Genomic DNA, 20,809 nt, shown 5'->3' with positions numbered 1-20,809 from the left:
CACCGCCCAAAACAGCTCGAATTTGAGATTGGCGAACAGTTCGAGTAGAACAACGCTCATCTCTAGTCGGCATTCCACAGTCCGACTGCTCTGACGTCTTTTTTCTAAGCTAAACAAGCTCAACTTTTCCAACCTCTCATCATATGAGAGGCCTCCATCCCTTGTAATAATCTAGTTTCCGCCTTTGAATTGACTCTAACTTCTGAATATCCTTTTTAATATGTGGATCCCAAAGCTGGATCCCATATTTCAGATGTGGCCTCACAAGTGATCTATAAAGGGGTAAGGCTATGTGCCCACGTAGCAGATTTGATGCAGAGCGTTTTTGCCTCTCTCTGGCAGAAGAAAACGCATGCAGATTTACATGCGTTTTTTCTGCCAGAGAGAAGGGTTTTTTCAGCGTTTTTGCATGCATTTTCGCATGCGTTTTTTCAAGCAGTTTTCCAAGCGATTTTGAGCATCACTTGGAAAAGTGCTTGACAAGTTGATCACACAATATAAATCCATGCAACTGGCATGGATTTATAATGTTTGAACAACTGATGCTTTAAATGCAGCATCTATAGTAAAAAAAAGAGAATTAAAACGTTAAAAATAAAAAAAAACCTGTATACTCACCTCTCCGGTCTCCTCCAGTCTGCTTCCGGCGACGTCCTCTCTCTTCAGCATCCCGCAGTGTACTGTCAGGACCTGCGGCGACGTAATTTAGTCAGCTGATGGTCACACGACCATCAACTGACCGCCGACGTCAGCGGTCACGTGACCATCAGGTGACTAAATGACGTCACCGCAGGTCCTGACAGTACACCGCAGGACGCCAAGGAGAGAGGACGTGGCCGGGAGCAGACTGGGGGCCGCCGGAGAGGTGAGTATACAGGTTTTTTTTTATTTTTAACTTTTTTATTTCTTTTTTTCACCGCGTGGTAGCCGGGATGAGAGGAGTTGTAGTCTCCTCTTCATCCCGGGTACCACACGCATCGTGATTACACCGCAAATTCGCGGCCATTGAATTTAATTGAAACGCAGCAAATCCACATATACCTGCGGGTTTGCTGCATTTCAAAGTTCCTCAATGGCCGCAAATTTGCAGCGTAATCGCGGTAGAAATGGTCATGCTGCGTTTTGCAACGCAATGCGAACTCTGCGAGCAAATTAGCGCATCATGTACACAGCACATCCGAATTCACATTGCTTTGCATGGCAGACGGTTTTACAAGCATTTTCGCGGCCGTAAAAACGCTACAAAAATGCTACGTGGGCACATGGCCTAACAGTACGTTGGGATCGCGAGATTTTATCTCTCTTTTTATACATCCTAAAATGTTGTTTGCTTTTGCAGCTCAGTAATGTAATATTGTGTCTTCACTGAAAAATATTTTTTTTTACTTGTGAATGGAGAATTTTGAGAGTGAAAGATCAATGCAGGAGAAAAAAAGTGTATAAAATGCAAATTACTAGTATACTGCCATTGCAGGTTGTGCACGGGAGGTGAGTATAGGTGTTTTTATTTTAACTGGGCCAAACATGAGGAATGAGAAGTACTAGACAACCTCTTTAAGCTCCAATGGACATATGCCACGGGGATATGCTTTTGGTCAAGAAACGTCGGGATTCTCTTGTATGAAATACTGTAGTTAGTTGTTTTAATATAACTTTACTGTACTGATTTTTTTAAGTGCCCATCTCTGGTAGATATATGTATCAGTATCCATTCAATACCTCCATCTAATAGCCGAGCAGAACATTTTTTCTCTGGAGGACCCAAACAACTGATTTCAATGAGAACGTTGTAATGCTTCATTTCCCCTGTGGGAGTGCTACAAAATAATTGAACAGTTGTGGACGGGTTCTCTTACAGATTTCAGCTGATCATAGGGTTTAATGACACTGCCACAAAGTTCAATGTATCTTAGTGTGTAGACGCAATCCAAGGAAGCCCAATGTCTGTGAATGTATATGTTCAGTAACAAATCCGAAACCAAAGCAAAGTCTGGTAATAAAAAAAAAAAATCTCCAGCCTGAAATATAATCCAATGAAACATAGAAGTATACATGAGGACTCAGGATGTGTGCGCTCCCGGCTCACGAGACATATGCACCATTAGAATTTTGGCATACTGGTGCCGTCTATAACGTGACTGGTTCTGTTAAACTTGGCATCTTGTTTTACTTCCAATGCGTCCGCCAAGCCACAGTTAATGTGGTTGATTTAATAAGTGAACAGCAGACATGTAAATGGAAAATAAAATATAAAATCTTCTAGCTACTGTTACCAATGATTTCTGCTGAAATATGTAGGCAAAGATTGATATACGCTGCAGACATTGACATCGAGCGGATCGCAGGGCTGTAGTTACTGGAAAAATGAGAGATTTTCAGTCTGTAGGACGTTAGAGGCTTTGTTTTGGTCGTCACATGGTAAAGGCCCTACCGTAGGGACGACTATCATGTGGCCGCTGAAAAAAGTCAGGAGCCATGATGGCAAGCGCTTTCCAAATTCCACTGCCGCTTTATTTTATCAGTTGGCGGAGGTCATAATGGTCAGACTCACAGATCAAACATTAATGGTTGTTCTAGCAAGAACTTGTCTGATATCCTACAGCATTTATAGGGGAAATATGGGACAGGCCAGGGCTTCCTCTAGCAAAATCAGCTTTTTGTCAGGGGCTCGGGGAGGAGCATTTAGAGCATCTCTAGGCCATTAATATCTCCCTGTTGTGGGGTCAAACCTCTGTGCCCCTTGCTAATCATTAGGAAGAAGTTGCAGTGTCATTAGGAAACGGCAGCACCACTGCCGGCTTCTGTTGGTTTCCATCATTTTAATGTCGAAGGCCATATGGTTAACTCATTATATTCAATGGATGACAAAGTCTTCACTGGGAAAAGTTACGTTTAGTCAGTGGGAGAGAACTAGTAGCTCATGACCTTACCAGCAACGATACTCGAATATTTTCCAGTTCTACCAAACTGAATTACCACTATATGCACAAAATGATTGTGACACATACAGGGGCTTTTATAGTCTCTCTTTTCGACATCCATAGACATTATTTTTTGAGTCAGTTCCTTTTACAGCCATAAAAGTTTACATTCTTCTGAAAAAGGATTTCTAGAAGATTTTGGAGGTGTCTGTGGGAATTTCCGCCCCTTCACCCAGAACAGCATTTGTGAGGACAGAGACTGATGTTGGAGGTGACGTCCTGCTCATAATTTCTGTTCTAGTTCATCGTAAGGGTATTCGATCAGTTGAAGTCCATCCTCTATGCAGCCAATCATGTTCTTCCACACCTGACTTCCCCAAACATGTCTTTATGGACCCTGTGCACAATCATAAGGAGGAGAAAAGGGTCTTCCCCAAACTATTTCCACAAAGCTGGAAGATACAATTGTCAACAATAGCTTGTGCTGAAGCATTAAGATTTCCTTTCACTGGAACTAAGGAGCTGAGGCCGCCCCCTGATAACAGCCTATAGCATTATCCTCCTCCACCAAACTGTACAGGAGGCACAATGCAGTCAGGGGTAACGTCCTCCTGGAATCATCAAACCCAGACTCCTCTATCAGACGCCCGATAGAGAAGTGCGATCCATCACTGAACAGAACACGTCTCCTCCAGAGTCCAGTGGTGGCAACTTTACACCACTCCATCCGATGTTTGACATTGTTCTTGGTGATGTACGGCTGCATGCAGCTGCCCGGCCATGAAGCTCCCAGCGGGGGCACAGTGTGTGTGCTGATGTTATACCAGAGGAGGTCTGGACTCTGCAGTTATGGAGTAAGCAGAGCATTGTTGACTTTTCTGCCCTCAGCTCCTCAGCACTCGGCCCCCTTCTCTGTAACGTTATGGGGTCTACACTTCGTGGCTGAGTTGCTGCAGTTCCTTCCACTTCTCAATAATATCACTCACAGGTGATGGTGGAGGATTTAGGGGGAAGAAAAGTCATAGCCGGACTTGTTACCCTGGTGGCTCCTATTACAGGACTGCGCTGGTATCAGTGAGCTCTGGAACACAGGCCGTTCTGTCACATGTTAGTAAAGGCAGACAGTATGGTGGGGGGCCGGAGGTTATACACCGGGGTTGATGGGGCCGAATGTTATTCGCCGGGGGCAATGGTGTCGGATCATGTTATAAACCGAGAGCAATGGGGCCATATGTTATACACCGGGGCGAGGAGCCGGTTGTTATACACCGGGGGCAAGGGGCCAGATATTCTACATCGGGGGCAAGGGGCCGGATTTTGTACATCGGGAGCAAGGGAACGGACGTTTTACACCGGGGGCGAGGGTCCGGATGTTATACGCCGGGGGCGAGGGGCCGGTTGTTATACAACGGGGGCAAGGGGCCGGATGTTGTACACCGGGGGCAAGGGGCCGGATGTTGTACACCGGGGGCAAGGGGCCGGATGTTGTACATCAGGAGCAAGGAAATGGAAATTATACAACGGGGGCAAGGGGCCGGATGTTGTACATCAGGAGCAAGGAAAAGGAAATTATACAACGGGGGCAAGGGGCCGGATATTCTACATCGGGGGCAAGGGGCCGGATGTTGTACACCGGGAGCAAGGGAACGGATGTTATACACTGGGGGTGGGGGCCGGATGTTATACGCCGGGGGCAAGGGGCCAGATGTCATACACTGGGGGCGAGGGACCGGATGTTATACACTGGGGGCAATGGGGCCAGATGTTATACAGCGGGGGCGAGGGACCGGATGTTATACACTGGGGGCAATGGGGCCGGATGTTATGCACTGGGGGCAATGGGGCTGGATGTTATACGCCAGGGGCAATGGGATGTTATACACTGGGGGTAATGGGGCTGGATCTTATATGCCTGGGGGTAATGGGGCTGGATCTTATACGCCTGGGGCGAGGGGTCGGATGTTATACGCAGGGGCGAGGGGCCGGATGTTATACATCAGGAGTAATGGGGCCGGATGTTATACACTGTGGGCAATGGGGCCAGATGTTATACACTGCGGGCAATGGGGCCAGATGTTATACACTGCGGGCAATGAGACTGATGGAAAAACCTAAATTCATTGACTAAGACTTGTGTCCTAATACTCTTATCCATATAGTGTGTCTCAGCATAGGCTTCTATAGAGACCTATGTTCAGTTTAGAACTGCAGAGAGGTCTCGATACAGCAGCCATAATGTGGTTGATAAAATACAGATACATTATGACCATCTGAAGCAGGCCTAAGCCATAAATAACATCTCATGCTTAGTATTTATTAGTAATTATTACTGCTGACAGTCTAAAATTCATGAAGGATTTTTTCTTTCCATTCTCATAAATACCAATATAAGAGGGTGTGAAGGCGTCGCTGACCCATGGAAGATGGAGATTGTGGTAATATAACAGAGTTACAAAAAGAAGGCTGAAACTCACATCAAAGCCCTGAACTCCCCATAAAGGTTTCCGATCTTATCTACATCTTACTGTTCGTTAATGTGTAAAACGTCTGAGCGCTGAAAGAACTGTTTCTTAAGAAAGCTATGAATATGCACAATTTATATCACTGCGGCTTCTTGAGAAACTGAAATTTCCCAGAATGATAGGAAATTAGATTGGCAACATATGTGAACATCGTGCACACTCAGCTTTACTGTGAAGCAACTTGTTTGGCAGACCTGTACAACATGCGGCCTGACAAAGGATTTGTTGCTGCCCAAAGAGCTGTGCAGGAGACGCCGCTCCCTTATTGTTATATTCAAATGTATTTTTGTCTTTTAGATGCAAATACATTTGAATATTTGTGCACCGGGACTGGGGCAGGGGATCGTCCATTAGCCCCGGCCCCGACGTGCAGCGGCGTGATGAGGTCAGTACGCTACTGACCTCAACATACAGCTGCCGGTGCTGGGGCCGCACAGGTGACAAGGAAGTGGCGGGCATTGGTAAGTGCTCCATGGAGGAGCTGAAGTGGTTCAGCCATGACGAGTCCGGAGTGGAGGGAAAGGTTGGGGTTACTGCGAGGGCACATAATGGGGGACATTATGGGGCAATTGGCGAATTGTGGAAGGGGGCATAGTATAGTGAGGGGCAGTGGGGACATTATGCAGAGAGGCAGTGTGGGGGAGATATGGAAAGGAGCAATTTGGGGTGATATTTTGGGGAGTTGCAGTCTGTGGGGGGAATATTATAGAGAAGCAGTGGGGGGTATATTATGGAGAGTTGCAGTGTGGAGGTACATTATGGAGAGGGGCAATGTGTGGGGGATGCTTTGTACAGGAAGCACAATGAGGGGCAATTATTTTTTCACTTAAATTTTATTTACTTGAAGTGAATTGTTAAAGGGAATTGTTAAACTTCATCCGGCCCCCTGCTTTCCTGGTCGTGATCCACAATGTAGATTGTTAAAAGGAATCAGTCAACAGGTTTTTGTTATGTAATCTGAGAGAAGCATGACGTACGGGCAGAGACCATGATTCCAGTATTGTATCATTCACTAGGCTGTGTTTTGCTGTTTCAATAAAATAAGTGTTTTATCAGCAGGAAATTATCACTACAGGACTAGGTGTCTGGTGCATCCTAGTCAACTGCACTGTGAACCTCACACTCATCACTGAGGTTCAATTTTCTGTCAATGTACACCAGTGTTTCCCAAACCCCATCCTCACGGCCCCCCACAGGTCATGTTTTAAGGATCTCCTTAGTATTGCACAGGTGAGAGAATTCCTGATGCCTTGATGATACTTCAATCACCTGTGTAATACTAAGAAGATCCTGAAAACATGACCTGTGGGGGGCCGGGAGGATGGGGCGTGTGCCACTAACAGCCGTGGGTGCAATCGCGATCCACCCTCATCTGTTAACAAGCATCAATCTCTGACAGCGGCATTTAACATGCCTGCGCCGAAAGCGCGTCACTAGCTCTACCCATCGGCGCCCCTGTCACATGATCGCAGGGTGCTGATGGGTTTGTCAAGACAACCCGGGGTCTGCAGGAGACCCCTGTGGTTGTTGTAGCCGCTCTGCTATGAGTGCCACCCAGTGGCCGGCGCTCATAGCGGATGAGCATTTTTGCTACACACAGCAGGCCTGAAGCCCTGCTATGTGTAGTACAGGCGATCAGATGATCGAAGCTTCATATTGAAGCATGTGAAAAGTAAAAAAAAAAAAAAAAAGTTTTTGAAAATATTAATAAAATATAAAAGTTCAAATCACCCCCCTTTTGCCCCATTCAAAATAAAACAATACAAAATTCACATATTTGGTATCGCCGTGTTCAGAATCGCCCAATCTATCAAAATATAAAAAGCGTTAATCTGATCGGTAAATGGCGTAACGAGAAAAACATAAAACCGACAGAATTATGTTTTTTTGGTCGCCGCAACATTGCAATAAAATGCAATAAGAGGTGATCAAAATATCGTGTCTATCCCAAATGGTATCAATAAAGACGTCAGCTTGGCATGCAAAAAATAAGCCCTCACCCTGTCCCAGATCCTGAAAAATGGAGACGCTACAGGTTTTGGAAAATGGCGCCATATTTTTTTTTTTTTTACAAACTTGGATTTTTTTTTTCACCACTTAAATAAAAAAGAACCTATACATGTTTGGCATCTACGAACTCGTAATGATCTGGGGAATCATAATTGTCAGTTTTAGCATTTAGTGAAAGTGGCAAAAAAAAAAAAAAACAATTGTGGAATTGCACTATTTTTGCAATTTCACCCCACTTGAATTTTTTTTCCCCGTTTTCCAGTACACTATATGGTAAAATCAATTGTGTCGTTCAAAATTACAACTTGACCTGTAAAAAATAAGCCCTCACATGGCCATATTGACCGAAAAATAAAAAAAGTTATGGCTCTGGGAAGAAGGGGAGCAAAAAAACCAATATGCAAAAATGGAAAATCCCAAGGTGGTGAAGGGGTTAAAGCTTATGCACCCAGCACTGCAGCAGGCACAGACCATGAAAATAGCAAATAAGGTCCCTAATATGGATCTATAGGCAGTGCTACTGTATAGTCCTCCTGCGCCTCTTTGCACTAAACAACCTGTGTTGACCTATGTAAGTTCAGAGGCACAAAAAGGTTCAATATGGACTATATATAATTCTATAGGTGGTGCACAACAGATCAGTACAACACAAAGTGCAAAAAGGGTCTAGAAAATGAAAGTGGATGCCTGACATGACAGCTGCCCGAGCAGAAGTTGAGAGCAGCACTGATTGTTATTTCAGTTTTTCTCCCGTAATGATCTGACTCGAGCGTTGATTAATGGCACATGACAGGTATTATGAAGACATCCCACCCCCATAGGAGCGCAGAGCCCCATAATCCATTCAGAAGATTAACAAGTACTTTGGTGCTAATTTATTTCATCTACACAGAAATGAGTCGAGGCTCAAGGCAATGTACAGCTGCTTGCCAATTCATTTTAATAACGTCTGCCTTGTTATTAATTGAAGCACACCTCAACTTGTTTTAGCACATACTGGAAGTTGCTAAAAGCAATTTTAATAAAAAAAAAGAAAGAAGAAAATAAAACACCAGACATTTTCAATAAGGTTTTGTAAAGTACAAAATAAAGGAGGTACAATCGAAGAATAAGGAATGTGATGACGTTATTGTCCCCAAATCATACATGAGAGAATTTTTCCAGGGGAAAAATTTGACCCCTTTCAATGTAAAAAGCTGAAATCCATAGTAAATTCCATCACAAATTTGCAGCAAAATCCTGATATTACACAGGGGCAGATATAAAGGTGATACAATCTGTGCAGCCACAGAGGGGCTCAAGGGATAAGGGGTCCACTAACACCTCGAAAGCAGATGGAATTATGCATTATGATGAGATATTGGACTTCAAAGGACCCATATACTGTCCCTCTCCTGTCTGCGTCCGCCCCTGATATATACACATTTTCTGTCTCATGTGGATGCACCCTGAAGGTGCCCATATCCCTAGATAGCTCTCGGCTTGTCCTATGTATGGACAGCTTTTCTTTTGCACAGTGAATCAATTGTGAATATGTTTCTAATGAGGAGATAAGAATCAGCAACTTCCAGGCATTTCTGGCAGAGATTTATTTCCCGTGTAAAGAAAGAATGGGACATGTTGAAATTCAACATGTCCAATCTTTCTTCCAGCTGCGAGAGTCAACGCCTGTGGTATAACAAGATTACTTGGGGCAAATTTAGCACCGAGTTGCTCTCCACCACCATTTTTAATACACTCAAGAACATTACTGTAGCAGCTACCCATTAAAGAAATGTCAGCGCGTACCTTCTCTCCTGGTGGGCCTGGTGGTCCAGGATAACCTCTTGGGCCCTATAAAGAGAATAAAACACAATGTAAACCCAGTACTAGTGCACATCATAAAATATGAGTCTAGTAATTAAAGTACGGTAATTTTCTTATTAGCAAAAAAAAAAAAGGAAAAAGAATGTGTTCCAGCTCTTGAGGATAAAATCATTAAATGCCGTGAATTCTATATAGAACACATCTAAGTAGTCAATTTATTCTTATGTCATTCAGCATGCACTGTGCGCTTGAAACGCATTGGTTTCTTTGTCTGTATAACTGTTTCAATGATGGAGTTTTAATTCAAATATTGGAGTAAATTGGAAGTTTATATTCCCTACAATCTCCTTGTTAGACATCAGTTTTTCCCATTTATTTTAGATTACAAATCACGTTAAACCACCAAGTGAGCAAAGAAGTTATATGAGATTCTAAAAAAATGTTCAGTTTTTCTCCAGACACAGCGCCATTCTTGTCCACAGGCTGTGACTGGTATTGCATCTCAGCTCTGTTCATCTGCATTGTGCTGAGCTGCAGTAGCTGGCACAGTTCAGTGGCAACAGTGGCGATGTTTCTGGAGGAATTTTGGATTATTTTATACACCTCTTTACCTATTTTGGCTGGCAGTTTATATATACGTGTGTATCTGCTCATTTGCGGTTCATCATTGCATGGCGGACAATCTTACTTTCGTGAATATCACTCATGATTGCATCCAGAAGTTAAGTTTGGGGTGAGGATGGGCCATTGGGATGCCTGCTGATACCCTTTTCTAACACTTAAAGGCACTGGAAACAATATGGGTTAAACTTCGCTGCCGTCGAATGATGAAGAAAAGACAGGAATCAATTTCTGTGCTTTATTGGTTAACGCGTTTCGAAGTTTCAAACTTCTTTATCAAGACAAAACCAAGTTATGAAACTTCGAAACGCGTTAACCAATAAAGCACAGAAATTGATTCCTGTCTTTTCTTCATCATTCGACCGCAGCACAGTTTAACCCATATTGTTTCCAGCACCTTTGATTCCTTCCTCGTGAGTCTGCAGCAGTCTTAGTCTCTTTCAGTGGTGGTGTGAACACAACCAGACCAGGTCAGCACGATAGTGCATATTCTTATCCAAACCATCCTCCCAGGTAAGACCCTACTGCGCTTTTTGTCCCTTCCAGGTTTTTTCTCATATCTTATCAGTTCCTCTCTATTCAGCCCAGTGGCCATCACCAGTAGACACAGTTCATCCTCTGCCTCTTATCTAATAAGATGTGGAGGCTGAGGTCATGGCGTTGAAGACAGGTCCACACCAGTTGGTGTCCTATAGGTATCACCAGCTTTATGGAAGTTCTGCAACTTTATGTTTTATATTTTCCCAATTTTAAACCTAAGACTTCATACAAATGGCAGTGACTTGTGCACACAGGCTGAACTAAGTCACAAAAAGTCTCTGAGGAGCCATAAGAAGCCCATGTGCTGACATAGCTCCATATGGCCCCGGGCGATTCAACCAGTTCTCAATAATACAAAGGAACCTGCAACATTTTGTATACCTCTGGCTTCATTGAACTTCTAGGTGGAACAAGAGCCATAATATGAACATGTGCAGAAACACCTAAAATGACCTTAAAAAGCATCTGCAGCCCAATTCCATAGATCGCGTGCATCTGGGTCTATTGAACGTTCACCTCTAATCTGGGTCAAGGGACATATACTGCGACTCCACGTTCATCTGTACAGGTTGGAACCCGATTAAGAGTCATTTTTACTAAATATTATATTTGCCTGTTGTGAAAATTCTTTAATTGCAGGGATGCTCAGCATCTGGTATTGAATATACAGAACATGATTTACAGTGCTCTATGTTTGGGATAGTACATCAGAACAAACGCTTGGAACGAGATGAGAGGAAATAACACATTCAAGATTTTTTTTTACTTAAAAGCACTGTGAGAAGAGTAGCACTAAAGTGTCTTCATGGTTCAGCTCTTAATTAGAGGTACCTTACTCAAAGGCTTAAAATGTAACATTTTTGTGGACAGTCCGAAAAGTAATGTGCACTATCATCTTTAGAAAACAAGAACCAGGCAATGTTTCATAGAGTAAAAATGTAAAGTTAACATTTACCTTATGAAACCTTGCCTTGTTAACACCCATTGTTAACCATTTGGTGAAGGATTTATGCCTAAAGGGTAATAGGGCCTAGATAGTGAGTCGTTAAAGTGCTGTCTAGAGGTAACACAGCATTTATAGTCTTTTATTTCTGCATAGATATAATTTTTGCATAACATGTTGAGTGTCATTTTACAAACACATTACTTATCCTCTGCTGATCCTGAGTTACATATTGTGCTACACTCCAGAGCTGCACTCACTATTCTGCTGGTGCAGTCACTTTGCACATACATTATTGATCCTGTACTGATCCTGAGTTACATCCTGTATTATACTCCAGAGCTGCACTCACTATTCTGCTGGTGCAGTCACTGTGTAGATACATTACATTACTTATCCTGTACTGATCTTGAGTTACATCCTGTATTATACTCCAGAGCTGCACTCACTATTCTGCTGGTGCAGTCACTGTGTTCATACATTACATTATTGATCCTGTACTGATCTTGAGTCACATCCTGTATTATACTGCAGAGCTGCATTCACTATTCTGCTGGTGCAGTCACTGTGTACACACATTACATTACTTATCCTGTACTGATCCTGAGTTACATCCTGTATTATACTCCAGAGCTGCGCTCACTATTCTGCAGGTGCAGTCACTGTGTACATACATTACATTACTGATCCTGTACTGATCCTGAGTTACATCCTGTATTATACTACAGAGCTGCACTTACTATTCTGCTGGTGGAGTCACTGTGTACATACATTACATTACTTATCCTGTACTGATCCTGAGTTACATCCTATATTATACTCCAGAGCTGCACTCACTATTCTGCTGGTGCAGTCACTGTGTACATACATTACATTACTGATCCAGTACTGATCCTGAGTTACATCCTGTATTATACTAAAGAGCTGCACTCACTATTCTGCTGATGCAGTCACTGTGTACACACATTAAATTACTTATCCTGTACTGATCCTGAGTTACATCCTGTATTATACTCCAGAGCTGCACTCACTATTCTGCTGGTGCAATCACTGTGTACATACATTACATTACTGATCCTGTACTGATCCTGAGTTACATCCTGTATTATACTAAAGAGCTGCACTCACTATTCTGCTGATGCAGTCACTGTGTACACACATTAAATTACTTATCCTGTACTCATCCTGAGTTACATCCTGTATTATCCCCCAGAGCAGCACTCACTATTCTGCTGGTGCAGTCACTGTGTACATACATTACATTACTGATCCTGAGTTACATCCTGTAGATCTTTTATTATAAAAATGAAAAACATAACAATAATAATAACAGAAACATAACAAAATTAATAACCAGAAAATAAACAATGTAATGAAACTGGTCCAGCCGCTCCCTCTCTCCTCACACACATATTATACATATATACACAATAATAACTACCTACACCATGACATCTGGTCCGGTTACCAAACAAATAATAACAATATAATAAACAATAACCGACAAATTATATACATACTAATATATACATTCTTTTCTTTTTTTTTTTTTTTTTTTTTTAAATAAATAAAATAAATACTAACTATACAAATATATACAAGACAAAACAAAACACCCCACACTCAAGCCCACCAGTCCCTCCCCGGCACTGACCTGAGAGCTCGTCCTGCGCCTCATGCCTCAGTCCATGTCCAACGTCCATAGGACAGATCAGGCAGTGCCAGTTTTTCCCCCAAATAACCAGTGTCCCACAAGATGAACCCACCTCCCCCCTTTTCCCTCCACCCAACCTAACACCTACACCCAAATCCATATATACAATATATACAGAAACAAACAATACAATAACCACAACTGACAAAGCCCAAGTTCGGCGCCTGCAGCCCTACATCACTGTCTACTGATCAATAAAACAAAAATCTATGGTGTCAGCAGCAGCCCACCACCAGGAGAGGAGATGACCAGACTAGGGCACACTAAAAGTAAAGCCCCTCCAGAGGAGAGCTGCCCTCCGTGTACCCAGTCTCTCATACTCCAGAGAACGCACCTTCACCAGGTCACCGAGTATGGTCCTAAACACATCGTCCACTGGGAGGATTTTCCGCTGCGTCGATACTAAGCACCGTGCGTTCCACGTGTGATACCTAACCACTGCGCTAACTAGAAATAAGGTGCAGGAGTCCCGACCACCAAGGTCCCCGAATGCTCCATAGGCCCATTCCGCATAAGAGAGACCGGCCAGCCGGGGCCAGCCAATGGAGGCGCCCACCCTGTTGTACACCTCTGTGTTAAAGGGACAACGAAGCAGGAAGTGGTCCATGCTTTCAAGCATTGTACCACAATGCTCCCGAGGACAGTTCCTGTCCTCAGAGCTCCTACACTTCAGATTGTCCCTCACACACAGTTTCCCATGGAAGCAGCGCCAAGCCAAGTCCCAAACCTTCGAGGGGATCCTGATAGAATTCAAAAGATGCAGACCCACCCCAAGATCCCGACTTGGGCAATCCCTGAGCGCCAGAGGCCTCTGAAAATGGGTCAACAGAACCCTTTTGTCAAGGAGCTTCCTTGGCAGAGTCCTGACCTCCCACATTCCCAGACCCCACCGGCGAATTACCTTCAGAACCACGGTAGCGTAAGCCGGGAGATGTCCATGCGGTGTGCGGAGATCCTTCACTTGCCCTCCTGTCTCCCATTCCTGGAAGAAAGGCTGAAACCATCCCTTACAGGAGAATACCCAAGGAGGAGCCCTCTCTTTCCAGAGGTTTGCATTATTGATCTTAATGAAGGTATTCACAAGGAATACCACAGGGTTGACCATACCCAACCCTCCTAGTCTCCTCGTATGGTAAGTAACCTCCCTCTTGACCAGGTTCAGTCTATTCCCCCATAACAGTTGAAAGAACAAACTGTAGACCCGAGTCCAGAGAGGCTCTGGCAAGATGCACACACTGCCCAGATAGATCAGCAAAGAGAGCAGGTAAGTTTTGATCAGGTTTACCCTTTCCCTTAGGGTCAAAGACCAACCCTTCCATTGGTTCACCTTCTGAGTGGCGATCTCTAGCCTGCTGTCCCAATTTTGTTTGGGGTAATCCCCCTGGCCAAATTCGATGCCAAGAACTTTTGCAGAGACTTTGGGTTCTGGAAGGGTGTCCGGGAGATCAAAACCAGGATCTCCTCCTCCCAGCCAGAGACTCTCACACTTATCCCGGTTGATCTTAGACCCGGATGCCTCCGAGTAGCGATTTACCTCTGACATCAGCCATTCTGCCTTCCCATCAGAGGAAACAAAAACGGTGACGTCATCGGCATACGCCACCACTCTCAGAGTGGCTTCCGGTGCTGCCCGGTCCATCCCGATCCCAGCCAACGGTCCACGCTCCACCCTCCTAAGAAGTGGGTCAATCGCAAACACGTACAGTAGCGGGCTCAAGAGACAACCCTGGCGAACACCACACCCAACCTCAAAAGAGCTGCCAATCCAACCGTTCACAAGCGGGAAACTCTCTGCCCCAGAGTACAAGGTCTTAAGCCAATCAACAAACCCCCCCGGCAGGCCATACCTCAGAAGGACAGACCAGAGGTACTCATGATTAACCCGATCAAACGCTTTTGCCTGGTCCAATGACAGCATGTACCCCTTCCAGTGGCCAGCCCTACCCTGCTCCACCGCCTCTCGGACACAGAGTACAGCACTAATTGTACTGCGGCCCGGAACAGAGCAATGCTGGGCCCCCGAAAGGAGCTGGGGTGCAAATTTCACCAGCCGATTAAACAGCACCTTTGCCAAAACCTTCCTGTCTGCATTGAGAAGCGCTATGGGACGCCAATTCTCAATGCAAGATGGGTCCTTACCCTTTGACAAGATGATCAGGGCAGACCTCCTCATTGACTTTGGCAGAGTGCCAGAGGAAAGACACTCATTGAATACCTCAGTCAAGAGGGGAACCAAGGCGTCCTTAAAGGTCTTATAGAATTCAGATGTTAAGCCATCCGGACCGGGAGATTTCTTCAGGGCAAGCCCTTCAATCGCCAACTTAACTTCCTCTTCCCTGATCATCTCTGTCAAAACACCAAGAGAGGGGTCTACCCCTGGTTCGGGGACGGCTTCAGCCAGAAAAGCCGACATCTCATCCCAATCCAGATCCCTCTTCCCCAAGAGGTGCGAGTAGAAGGATCTGACGAACTCCAGGATCCCTGATCTGGATCTTTTCAGGGATCCCGCAGTGTCAACCAGTCCTGTAACAACTTTACTATTCACTGACATCTTGCAGTTTCTATAAGGGTCGGGCGAGCGGTACTTCCCGTAATCCCTCTCAAAAACCAAAGATGCGTGTCTATCATACTGACACCTCATTAGCAAAGATTTCACTCTGGAGATCTCCTCGCGGCTACCTCCAGTTGAGACAAGATGCTCGAGCTTCCTCCTCAGGCCCTGATACAGGCGGTACCTGTCCAGGCTCCTGAGGCTCGAGAGCTGGCGGAAGAATCTCGCCACCCTTTTCTTAAACATCTCCCACCACTCTGACTTACTACTACAAAGATCCAGTAAGGGTACCTGGCTCTGAAGAAAATCCTCAAAGGACTGTCTTATCTCCGCTTCTTCCAAGAGAGACGAATTGAGCCTCCAAAAGCCTCTTCCCATCCGGGGGGTCTCTGTAACATTCAGAGAAAACAAAATCAAACAGTGATCGGAGAACTCCACCTCAACAACAGATACTGCTGAAGAGACGGCTTCCTCCTTTAAATAAAACCTGTCTATCCTGGACCTACAGTTACCTCTATGATAGGTGAACCTCTCGTGGCCTGCGGTGTGCAGGATGTGGACATCCACCAGGCGAGCCTCACTAGCTATACTATTAAGGGCGACGCTATCATAAGTCAGCTTGTCTCTGGAACCTCCTCTATCCCGGGGCCTCGTGACAGTGTTGAAGTCCCCTCCAAAGACGACCTGCCGACTCGCAAAAAGGTAGGGCTTGATCCTCATAAAGAGACACTTCCGGTCCCATTTAGATTGGGGACCATAGATGATAATGAGCCGAAGCTCTTGTCCCTTCATGAGGACATCTAATATCAGGCACCTCCCCATTTCTAACTCAATAACCCGTCGGCATTCTACCGGTGCGGTAAAAAGGACCGCCACTCCGCTATACGGCTCGGCCGCAAGAGACCAATAGGAGGGCCCGAGTCTCCACTCCCTCTTAGCTATAAACACCTCTGCCATATTTGGCAGCCTGGTCTCTTGCAAAAAGAAAATGTCAGCTTCAACCCGGCTGAGAAAATCAAAGGCCGCAAATCTAGCCATGTTTGACTTAATGCTGGCGACATTAATGGACGCCAGCGTCAACGGAGTGGGTACCGCCATCATTGGTGATTGAGTTAGATGGCTTTCTTCTTCCCACTCCCCTTATCCTCTGCCTCAGAGGAGGAATCCTTCCCCCTCTTTAATGACACAGAGGTGTCCATTCCCACATTTTTCCTTCTTTTTTCGTCCTCGTCTCCGGACTCTGGGCCAGTCCCTCCCCCCAAGGACCTTGCATCCCCAGGAGAAGGAGACTCGGCGCCCCCTGTAAGCTTCTCTGAAGCCGGAACCTCACCCTCAGCCTCCTCCTCAGAGGAAGAGATGTTATCAAGGGCTTGGAACCGGTTAGAAAGACCAACTAGAGGGGAGTCGGTTTTACCTTCCTTAGGTACCTTGGTCAGAGCGGGAGAAGATGTTTTATCTCCCTTCTTTCTCTTCTTTTTGGTGCCGAGCTTACGCTTGTGCTCTAGCCACCGCTTATTATCCTCATCCATACTTTCATAATGGGAGGATTCTGAAGTAGAGGCAGTTTCCTCCCTGTGGATCCTCCTGACCTCCTCATCCAACTCATCATCCCTCGGGGCCTCAGCAGCAACACTGGCATCCAGGACAGGGGCTGCCCCGGTAGTCTGGGGCTCGCCCCGCTCCCTCTCCTTGTCTGCACTTGTCTAGACGCCTCAGCTGGGCAGGCGTCTTTTTATTGCTTTTCTTCCCTGGCCCCTCAGCTCCCCCACCCCTGCTAGTCCCCTCTCCAGCAGAATCGGCCTCACGGCTTACTCCCACCGGGGTCTCGACTGCATTTGCAAAGGAGCGAGGACAACGGCTGAATGGGTGGCCTAACTCACCACACAGGTGGCACCTAATCTCCACACAAGAGGCGGCAAGATGGCCGACACCCCCACACAACGCGCATTTCTGCACGGTGCAGTTTGCACTGAAGTGTGTGGGGTCGCCGCACCTGTGACAGAGCTTCGGTTGCCCCTGGTAGAAGACCAGGATACGATCCCTACCCAGGAAGGCAGACGATGGAATGTGGGCAACCATACCACCTGAACGCTTAAGTTTTACCATAAACGTCCAGGCCCCTGACCAGATACCAAACTCGTCGCGGTTTTTCTTTGGCATCTCCACCACCTCTCCATACCGACCAAGCCACGTCATTATGTCATAGCAAGAAAGCGACTCGTTACGAGTCATCACGGTCACTTTCTTGATCTGGTTTTGGCGAGACACTGCCTGAACGGCAAAGTCTCGCCAGCCGGGCTCATTTTTTGCCAACTCATAATTCGCCCAGAAGAGCTCAAGCCCCTCCGGCCGAACAAAGCTGACATCAAACTCAGGCGTGGAATAGGGATGTATCAAGGCGTAGATGTCAATCGCCTTGAAGCCCATCCTCAGCAGGAGCTCCACAACTTTAGACCTTGGCGGACATGCATCACTGCCCCTCCACCGAAGACGGACCACATTCCTACGCACACTGCCTGGCCCAGCTGTTGGGAGGGACCACACTGTATCTCCCCCTTTTTGCTCTCGGAAGGCCCCGAGGCCATGCCTCTCTATCCAGAAGGATAGATCAACCTCTCGACCCTCTACCATTAGTGATCTCTCCCCCTTCTTTAGAGCCTCCAGAAGGCGCCATTGCAACATGCCGTCCCCAAAGCCCGGAGACGAGGAGGATGCCCTATTTGCCCCGGAGGTGACACTGGCATAACTCTGGACAGGTGTTGCCACCCCCGGGGGGGCAACCGGACCAGTGACCACATCAGCCCCAACAGTATCACCATTACCCACCTCCATCTCACCCTCCACCAAACCAGCAACCACACCACTAGACAATGAATTATCCTCATTCACCTCCACCACCACATTCATTCCTGCTGGACCAGTAACAATGGTGGATGACCTTTTGACCTCCGCATCAGGCACAAGGGGCTCAGTCATCTCCATAGAACTGGAGGCGACCTCACCCCCGGTCTTATGTGTGCCCTCCACATCATCGGTCGGTAATTTCCGCTGTTTGGCATTTGGTATAATGTGCCGCTGATCTCTAGCTGCAGTTAGGCGCCGCTGATCTTTAGCATCAGGATCTTCCGGACTAGCGACGCCAACACAAAATAGCACTTTCGTGGGAGGACCGGAACGCTCAGCCCCAACTGCCCCCTCACACTGCCGCCGCTTCTCAACTAAGTGATCAGCGGCAACAGCATTCAGAGGCGCCGAGGCTACCGGAGCTGCCCCCGACAACGGGCTGCTCCCCTCTCCCACTGAGGAGCGCACCACAGCATCGTGGCCTGATGGAACGCGCGCCCCCGGGCCGCCCTCACTGTCCAGCCTCTCGGCTGATGCACCTCCTGCTACGTCCCCACTACTACAAGCAGAGAAGGAGCTCTGCGCCTCACTACCGCGCTCTGTAATCTCCCCGCGCCTTTGCACCGGATCCACAGCAGAACCCGGGCTGGGCTGGGCAACGGGGCGTATACAGCGAGCTGAGCCTGCCGCCGACTCAGGGGGTACAGGGAGGGGGGCATATACGTATCTTACCGCTTCCTGCAGCTTTGGCTTGGTCTTCTTTGCCTTTTTGTGGCCCCCAGGTGCCTCTTCTGGTAGATCGTCACCAAGATGGAAGTTTTGGAGGCACACTGGGGACTCCAGGAGCTTAATCTCCGCCATTAGCGCCCCTCCCTGGCCGCTGCTGTCACTGTCCTCCCCAGAGCCGGCAGAACTGCAACCGGATGTCACTGTCGCCTGTCCTGCAGGGAGCTCGCTGCACGTGGCCTGCGGGTGACTTTGCAGGCTGCCAGGTGGGGCTTGCTGCTGGTCATCATCACTCTCATCATCCACCTGGCTCTCAGGCTGCAGCCCTATCTGCCTTTGCTCTCTGGTATCAGCCATTTCTCTAAAGCGGTCTTCATTTATAAGTTTTTCTTTGAAAGGACCACTCTGCTCCCTGATGGTGGCTTTCCTAAGTTCCAGGCGTTGAATTTCACTGCTCAGTCTTTTTACCTCGGCTTGGAGTTTTGCCTTCCTTGGTTTGGAGGCCCCCGCAGCTTTGGCGCTTGTGCAGCGCAGCTCCTCCCGGAGCCTCCTGATGAGCTTACTGGCATCTTCATACTCACGGAGGCGGATCATGACCCGGGAGGCATAGGTGGACAAAGACTCCCGGGGTCCCTGCAGCGCCCATTCCCCCTCAGGGAGGTCGGCCTCACCTCCGTGAGCACTCAGCTTTCCTCCGGAAGGAGCGCCATCTTGCACGCCGCTGTCAGGCTTTTCCTCCATGCTGGAAGCCTTGTGGCTTCTGGGGGTCTCCACAATCCCGGGGGAAGTAGGAGCCACATTGCTGCGACTCCTGGTGCAGCGTCTCACCCCCGAGTCCTCTGATGTGCAGGCCGGTTGCTGGTTTCTTCTGCCCCCCGCCGGCCTGGTTCGGGAAGCAGAAGCCTGGGACTTGGCTCCATCACTCATCCCAGAAACCCGCTCCCTCCCTGGGAAAGAGAGAAAGCAGGTCCCCAGGTGGAGAGGTGTTGGTTTCTCAGAGATCAGGAGCTCACAGCAGGATCTGCAGCCACCACACCCGTAATCAGCACACTGACTAGCAGCTGATCAGAGCTGCACCCAGTATGCTGCTGGTGGAGTCACTGTGTACATACATTACAATACTTATCCTATACTGATCCTGAGTTACATCCTGTATTATACTAAAGAGCTGCACTCACTATTCCGCTGGTGCAGTCACTGTGTACATACATTACATTACTTATCCTGTACTGATCCTGAGTTACCTCCTGTATAATACTCCAGAGCTGCACTCACTATTCTGCTGGTGCAGTCACTGTGTACACACATTAAATTACTTATCCTGTACTGATCCTGAGTTACATCCTGTATTATACTCCAGAGCTGCACTCACTATTCTGCTGGTGCAGTCACTGTGCACATACATTACATTACTTGTCCTGTACTGATCCTGAGTTACATCCTGTATTATACTGCAGAGCTGCACTCACTATTCTGCTGGTGCAGTCACTGTGTACACACATTACATTACTTATCCTGTACTGATCCTGAGTTACATCCTGTATTATACTTCAGAGCTGCGCTCACTATTCTGCAGGTGCAGTCACTGTGTACATACATTACATTACTTAT

General features: G+C 46.8%; 1 protein-coding gene across 2 annotated transcripts in view; it reads right to left on the bottom strand.

Moving 5' to 3' along the window:
• The window catches only part of COL24A1 (collagen type XXIV alpha 1 chain), a 322,172-nt gene that overhangs the window by 183,031 nt on the left and 118,332 nt on the right, over positions 1–20,809 (bottom strand). For both annotated transcript variants that reach the window (XM_073643550.1, XM_073643551.1), the window contains exon 8: positions 9,242–9,286. In XM_073643550.1, the coding sequence (XP_073499651.1) occupies positions 9,242–9,286 (45 nt within the window). The remainder of the gene's footprint in view (positions 1–9,241; positions 9,287–20,809) is intronic.

This window comes from Phyllobates terribilis, unplaced genomic scaffold (genome assembly GCF_046119375.1).
Source record: "Phyllobates terribilis strain yellow unplaced genomic scaffold, ASM4611937v1 Scaffold_8__6_contigs__length_399053987, whole genome shotgun sequence".
NCBI lineage: Eukaryota > Metazoa > Chordata > Amphibia > Anura > Dendrobatidae > Phyllobates > Phyllobates terribilis.
Note: the sequence above shows the minus strand (reverse complement) of the source record. Positions and strands in the feature narration are given on the sequence as shown.